Source organism: Penaeus japonicus, unplaced genomic scaffold, assembly GCF_977035675.1.
Source record: "Penaeus japonicus unplaced genomic scaffold, GWHDUDI00000001_assembly GWHDUDI00000033, whole genome shotgun sequence".
Taxonomy (NCBI): Eukaryota; Metazoa; Arthropoda; class Malacostraca; order Decapoda; family Penaeidae; genus Penaeus; species Penaeus japonicus.
The window spans coordinates 4,196,711-4,204,210 of NW_028234435.1; the positions used below are offsets into that span (position 1 = coordinate 4,196,711).

At 33.2% G+C, this 7,500-nt stretch overlaps 2 protein-coding genes across 6 annotated transcripts in view; both read right to left on the bottom strand.

Moving 5' to 3' along the window:
• The window catches only part of LOC122261421 (extended synaptotagmin-2), a 15,183-nt gene extending 13,249 nt beyond the window's left edge, over positions 1-1,934 (bottom strand). For 2 of the 5 annotated variants that reach the window (XM_043029069.2, XM_043029068.2), the window contains exons 1-2: positions 1,801-1,934; positions 1,544-1,706 (exon numbers count right to left, since the gene is read on the bottom strand). In XM_043029069.2, coding sequence (XP_042885003.2) covers positions 1,544-1,624 — 81 coding nt within the window. In that variant the 5' untranslated portion in view covers positions 1,625-1,706; positions 1,801-1,934. Of the gene's footprint in view, positions 1-614; positions 759-1,543; positions 1,707-1,763 lie in introns of those variants that run through there. The other 3 variants (XM_043029074.2, XM_043029072.2, XM_086556784.1) reach the window with 3 other exon arrangements.
• Positions 1,935-4,847: 2,913 nt separating this feature from the next.
• Positions 4,848-7,500, bottom strand: part of LOC122261422 (extended synaptotagmin-2) — a 14,083-nt gene continuing 11,430 nt past the window's right edge. Inside the window, exons 15-18 of the mRNA XM_043029077.2 lie at positions 6,953-7,229; positions 6,650-6,745; positions 6,246-6,483; positions 4,848-5,868 (exon numbers count right to left, since the gene is read on the bottom strand). Coding sequence (XP_042885011.2) covers positions 5,758-5,868; positions 6,246-6,483; positions 6,650-6,745; positions 6,953-7,229 — 722 coding nt within the window. The 3' untranslated portion in view covers positions 4,848-5,757. The remainder of the gene's footprint in view (positions 5,869-6,245; positions 6,484-6,649; positions 6,746-6,952; positions 7,230-7,500) is intronic.

Here is a 7,500-nt window from a genome sequence, read left to right on the forward strand (position 1 = left end):
AGAGAGAGAGAGAAGGAGGGAGAGAGAGAAAGAGAGAAGAGAGAGAGAAAGAGAGAAGAGAGAGAGAGAGAAGGAGAGAGAGAAAGAGTGAGCGAGATAAAAAAGGAAAAGATTGAGTTGATGAAAGCAAGATTTCTAGATCAGATGCTTTAGATGCATTTATCCAGTAATTCTTTCCATATTAGTCTGGGAATAAGTGCCTGTTACTCAAACACGCCAACGAGCAAGTGGGCACTCTTGGAAATTCGGGGTACGGGTATGAACGAAATCGCTTAAAGTAGATATTTAAAAGGTGAAAAAAAGGAAAAAAAATGTGGAGATTGGAAAAGATGAGACAACATTCGTACTTCAAATTGCAAGGAAAGGTGGAGCCAAGAACAGCGCTTAAAAGTGATACGAAAGCGTAAAAACAAAACATTCGAAACAAGGATCGGTCTCAGAGAACCACACGAACCAACGAACGAGGTTCATCCTATTCACCCCAGGACACCCTCATGATTGCCGTGTTCCCTAGACGGACGCCCTTGGACACCCTCCTCTAGATCGTCGCATTTCTTACTCGACCGCTCAACATTACAATATTTGATACGTTAAGAGGTGTAAATTTGGTTTACCTTTTGTGGATGGTTGGTGCTGTGTCTGGGATGGGGGGGGGGACCTTTGATTGCTGTCGGATAAGTCAACTTTACTTCACTGAATTTTGTATGATAAGTGGTATTGTAACTATTTCATTAATTGTTGATTTTCACTAGAATAGTCTAGAGGGGATTGAAAAAAAAGAGAAAAAAATCAGGAGACAGCACTGTGCACAGCCATCGCTTTAGAAATTTGTAAACTGAATTGTCAAATTTTCCGGAAATAGCTACGCATGGTCAACATAGCGCATTTCGAAGTCTCGAACACCGAACATATTCGAGCAAGGCTAGGTCGGGCTGGACTCACGGGTACAATCACAGCCCGTCACCCTCGGATTGCCTTATTATAACTTTGTCGCTGCCATTTAAAAATCATATCAAGCAATTGTATATGTTGCAACTATTATATGTGGCCTCGCACGAGCGCATTGGTTAGATTCACCATTATTTCTTACCAGAGATGCCTTCACACTTCTATTCTCTATGACAAAAAACTTTAAACTCACATTATCATCATCATCCACAAAATATAAGTTGATGATGAAGCAAGGCAAGATTTTGCTTGTTCAGAAACTGAGCGAAGCATCAACTGAGGCGGGAGGTTGTCTCTCGGTGAAAAAAGTAGTGTATAGCAATCCAATAATTCAATAACTTATAATACCCTCAATTCACGAAGTTTATTAAAATAGTGCAGACATGTTTATACATTTGTTAAATGGTATGAATAATGTTAGTCATTGTTACAAAAGTAGAGGTAGTTTCAATGTTTAGGGTGGCGTGGAAACGTTATTAAATGACAAGTAAAACACGTTTTTCAACTTGAGTGTGTGCGTGTGTGCTTATCACAGTTGTACTATTCGTTGATATATGCTCGAATTCTTCTACTTAACACGATAATATGATCTTACCTTAAGCTCATCCCCTGGAACTGAATCTGTAATTCTGCAAAAACAGCAGCAAAGAGCATGTAACAGCTGTGAGCAAACCATTTTTATCTGTGGTTAACTTTTCCGTTTTTTCTCCTTTTCCAGAGCTGACGGGGAAGAAATACTCCTAATAAACCTATCATACCTGAAATCGCACATAGAAAAAATGAAAATACATACACTGATGTATGCATGTACATACAATAGACTCAATAACTCCTGCAACCGCCTATATTTACAGCGCTTCGATGGTTGTTAGTCCAATTGGATTCCGAGCTCGCTGTCCACTAAGCTGTCGGCGTCACTGCAACGCGTTCTCATAGCCTGCGATAAAACCCGTATCCTGCTCTTGATTGAGTTCTGTCTCTCAGTTTCAAGCTTGGACTGTGAACCTGTATCTAATTAACAGAAGGATGCTCTTGATTTTTATATAAGAGAGGAGAGACAATCAGAGGAAAAGATAAACTAACGAACTGATAGTGAAGGACAGAAAGAGAAGAGAAAATGGGAAAAAATATAGCGGGGAGAGAAAGCACATAGCAAATGGACATGTATATGCGTAGTTAGACATCAGTATGTTGACTAGCATTTAAACAAAATATGCATATCATGTTTATGTATATAAAGTAAATATATATATTATATATATATATATATATATATATATATATATATATAGATTTAGTGTAAACATACACATAGACCTACACAGACAGACAAGTGTAATATATATATATATATATATATATATATATATATATACATATATATATACACATATATATATGTATGTATATATACATATACACAAATATATATATGATATATATATGTATATGTATATATATATATATATATACATACATATATTTATATATATACATACATATATGTATATATATATATACACACAAATATATATACACATATTATATATATATATATATATATATATATATATATATATATATATATATATATATATATATATATATATATAATGTAAACATACACATAGGCCTACACAGACAGACAAGTGTAATATGATATACATATATATATATATATATATATATATATATATATATATATATATATACAATATATGTATGTATATATATGTATGTATATATATATATATATATATATATATATATATATATATATATATATATATATATATATGTATATGTATATATATATATATATATATTATATATATGTATATTATATATATATATATATAATATATATATATATATATGATATATATGTATATACACAGACATATATGTATATATATACATATATATACACAAATATATATGATATATATATATGTCTATATATACACAATTATGATATATATATGTATATATATATATATATATATATATATATATATATATATATATATATATATTCATATCCATTTACATTCACACACATATGTACATACGTATATATACATATTTATATACATTATTTATTTATTCTTAAATCACATACATAGACACACACAAACATGTATACACACACACGCACATACAATTTGTTAACCATCGCCTTAACGACCTTGATATCATCGTTTGGCCAGTATGCCTAGCCTTATGCTAAGGTTGTTGAGGAGCACCAACATTCTGCGGTGACAAGAGGCATACGTGGCATACTTTTAATATCAAACCGCACGGTGATGATAACATGTTGATGTAAAATGCCCAGTGTTCCTGTTAGAAGATTCTCTCCGTGCGATCACGTTTTATGTTTGTTATACATTTCTTTTTACATGATTATCCTTTTATTATCCATCAAAGAATTCCATTTCATCTTTCAGTACTGATGTATATATTGTATGTAGTTTATTTGTTATAAATCTTATGAACATTCTTAATTGTAAGATTATATTGCCCTATAGCTGAAGTATATATATATATACATACATACATACATACATACATACATACATACATACATACATACATACATATATATATATATATATATATATATATATGTATATATATATGTATATATATGTTTATATATATGTATGTATATATATATATATATATATATATATTTATTTATCTATATATTTTTTATATACATATATACATACGTATTGTTTTCAGCACATCGCCTGCTTGCCTGCCTGGTGGGTTGTAGATGGGGGGTGGCGTAACAACATATACGAGTATATGTATATATATATATATATATATTATATATATATATGTGTATGTATATATATATATATATATATTATATATATATATATATATATATATATATATATATATATATATATATATGTGTGTGTGTGTGTGTGTGTGTGTGTGTGTGTGTGTGTGTGTGTGTGTGTGTATGTGTCTGTGTGTGTGTATGTGTATACATATATACATAAACATATTCTCTCTCTCTTGCTCTCTCTCAATCTATCTCTCTCTCTCTCATCCTCTCTCTCTCTCTCTCATTCTCTCTCTCTCTCTCCCCAGCCGTGTTTATTCCAACAACGACCAGCGTCGTCCATTCATGGGTGAAATCCCTCTTATTGGAGACCACCCCCTTCCCATTTACATCATGCATAAACCTAAACTTCAAAATACCGTTAATGACAGGAAGGTCATATTGTTTTTTTCTTTAATTTTGGCGATTGATGAAAGTTTCGGTTATAATATTATTGATTAATTAGAGTAGATATGAGCATTATCAGTTCTTCACATTCCTTGAGAAATTATCCTTTTCATTTGTTTTATTTTTTTGCTAGTCTGAGACAATTTGGGTTCTTTTGTTGTCTTGTTCTTATATCGGTTTCCAATGATCATTAAGAATTGTAAATTGTAAACTGGGAAGGGTGTTCATTTATCTGTACTCCATTCACTATTTTTTGGGAAGAATATTGTCGTCTTTTTCATAATAGATAATTATTGAATTTCGTTTAGGTACATTTCGTCTAACCCAAAGGCAGAATAAAAGACCAATTTTATTTACATTTCTGTGCTACTATGATAGCTTTTTAGCTAATCTAAATCACGTAGAGTACACAGATATCCTCATGTAAAACATCATGAAATACACTTAGAAATTACGCATCTCGGCCTGAAATACAAGGAGTTGAAGATATCTACGCTGCCATAATGATGTGTTTAATAGTCTAAATAATGATGTTCTTATTGTGGAATTATATAAGTTAGATATAAGTTACAATAATTGTCTAATAAGGAATGTGCTTCATAAAAGGGGTAAATAATGGTAAATAAAACCATTATCACAAAGAGGTAGAATATTTGTATATATTTTATTGGATTTTATGTATGAAGTTTTTATCGCATTACAGTGTTCTGTTGATTTCCTTTGTGACACATCAAGTGTCTAAGGCATGTAATTGATGATTATATCATTGAATATGAAAATCATATATGATACACTTTGCACCAAATAATTCAAGAAAATAATTCATAAGCATATACTCTACTGATTTAATTTAATGACCAAAAAAAAAAAAAAAAAAGAATCTGCCATTCAACAGTTTAGAAGACAGTAGTAGATAAAATTATACCAGTAACATAATAAACCTGAACCAATTTTCTGTAGTTCTTAAAAAAAAAAGACGCAGACAAATGTATTGTAATTGCCAATGTACAGTTGCAAGTAATACACATGTAAACGCGTAATAAATAAATTGCATGTACATAAACATTCACACACAGGAGCTTATGGATTTAAAATACATTTGTATTTCTAACCAAAGTATGACCAAATCTGCATAACGTGCAATCAAATTTTAGTCTGAATACACTTCTGAAAAAAATGAGATTTTGATTGCTGTGCCTCTTTAAAGAAAAAAAATAACAGAGAACAATTACATTTTGCAGTTCTTTGAAAAATCTTGTGTACGTAATACTTTTATTCAAAATACACATTTGTTGCCGTAATTGGAACCATATGCGAATGAAAAATTGAGATTTTTTATTGTTCAAACTCCTACTGATGAATTACATTGCTTTCAAAATATACACGAGTCTTGAAAAAACGTCTAAGTTAAAAAAATGTATAAAAGACTACCTTGTGGCAACTTTGCGTGTTTCAGTTGTTACAGTTTAAGTTGTAAATGACAGCGTGAGAACCACTGGAAAATATGGCTCTGGAGGGCATCGTCTGCTTAGGTGGAAATGATCGCCAACTTGCACCAAAAGTCATTTATTTCTGCGAAAACTCCTTCTCCAACTTGTTGCCACTGCTGGTGCTTCAAGGTTGTACCACTGGGGCATATTGCTGGAATCATGGGTGCTGCAGACCAGAATGACCTGCCAGTGGGAGGGAATACACTGCTAGAGCATCACTAACAATCAGTTAATATGTACCAAAAAAAAAAGAAAAAAAAGAAAAAAAAAAAATCACTTTTCATGTCTAACAAAATGAATGTTTCAGTAACATTCTATTTTGTGGCCTGTGATCTCCTATTGTTAAGAATTCAATATATTTTCGGTCTTCGTTGAATTGATTCATAACTTCTTTCACAAAGATTTCAGAAGTTCAAATGAAGAAAATAGACAAAACATCACAGGACAAAACTTCTCAATATAAAGAAACACATTTCTGCACCACATCAGAAAATCTACATTTAAATTCGCAAAAGCACACACAAGGAAAAGAGTAACACCTAGCATAATATCTTCCTCACCTTCCCCATCGTCGTTGAATGTTGCAAAGGTCCCCTCTTACTGATGACAAGCACTTCAAAGGTGTGTCGTGTGCACTCACTGGACGAGATATCATACTCAAAGCGCTCATAATACTTTGGATTGCAGTCTTGCTTGATGACTTTTGTCTTTTGTTTGCTGTCCTTAGCGCGGTCTGGTAGGAGGTACAACTTCACGTATGGGTTAGGCAGCTCTCCATTCTCCTCCTTTGGCAAATTCCTGAGAGGTAAAAAAATATTGCAAAACATTTTTGCAGATAAAAATAGAGAGTTATAGAATTCGTATCTTTCATTGCTTGCTCTTTCTATGCTTTACTCTTACCAAGGATATTTCAAGTCGAAAGAATGTCTCCTCTTACATCTTTTCACATGTCCCAAATACTCACTCAATTTGATGTACGCCAATGATGAGGTTGCTTTGCTCATATTCGACTGTCAACTGAATACGACTAAGCCCGTGCATCTCAGCAGTGCTTGCTGACCTGAGGGGTTATTTTAACCTGATAAAATATCTTCTGATTTTTGCGTTCAGTAAAATGTACAAAATTGTCCCATGCATAGAAACCATACATCATACATCTTGACAACGTCTTACAGTATCATCACATCAGATACCAAAACATGAGCGCTCACTAGCCATTCTTATCTCAGCCAGATATGGCATCCCGTTACAAAAAGGCGAAACCTACGAGCTGGATGTTGTTAAGGGAGATGTCTGCATTGACTCTTCCACAGGAGCAACCTCTGCAGGTGGATCTGCAACCTCTTCAGGTGTATCCGCAACCTCTGCAAGAAGATTTGTGCTCTCCACTGGCGTTGTTACAAATGCATCTGTTCCATCCTCGCTGGGTGATGCCGTGGGGAGCACCTGCATCAGAGGCGTAGTTGGTGAGGGCATCCCCTCTTCAGCAGATGCAACCTCTGCAAGGGGCTCCGTACACTCTTCTGGTGTTGGAGCAGATACATCTGCAACATCAGGTCCTAGTTAGCAAAGAAGAAGGCCATGCTCTTCCTCGAACAAGTGTGAATTACAGTGGGAAGTAAATGAATCAGATGGTCACTCAAGACAATGAGGTTAGTGCAAGAATACACGTCTGTTTACATATCAAATCTCAAAAGGTGACGCACTACTAATGTGTGTGCTCTATTTAAGCGTAATATTAGGATTCAACACTTCACTCGAAACTAGCACAAAATACCATCACTAATACTGTCATAAAAATGCAGAATGCAACGC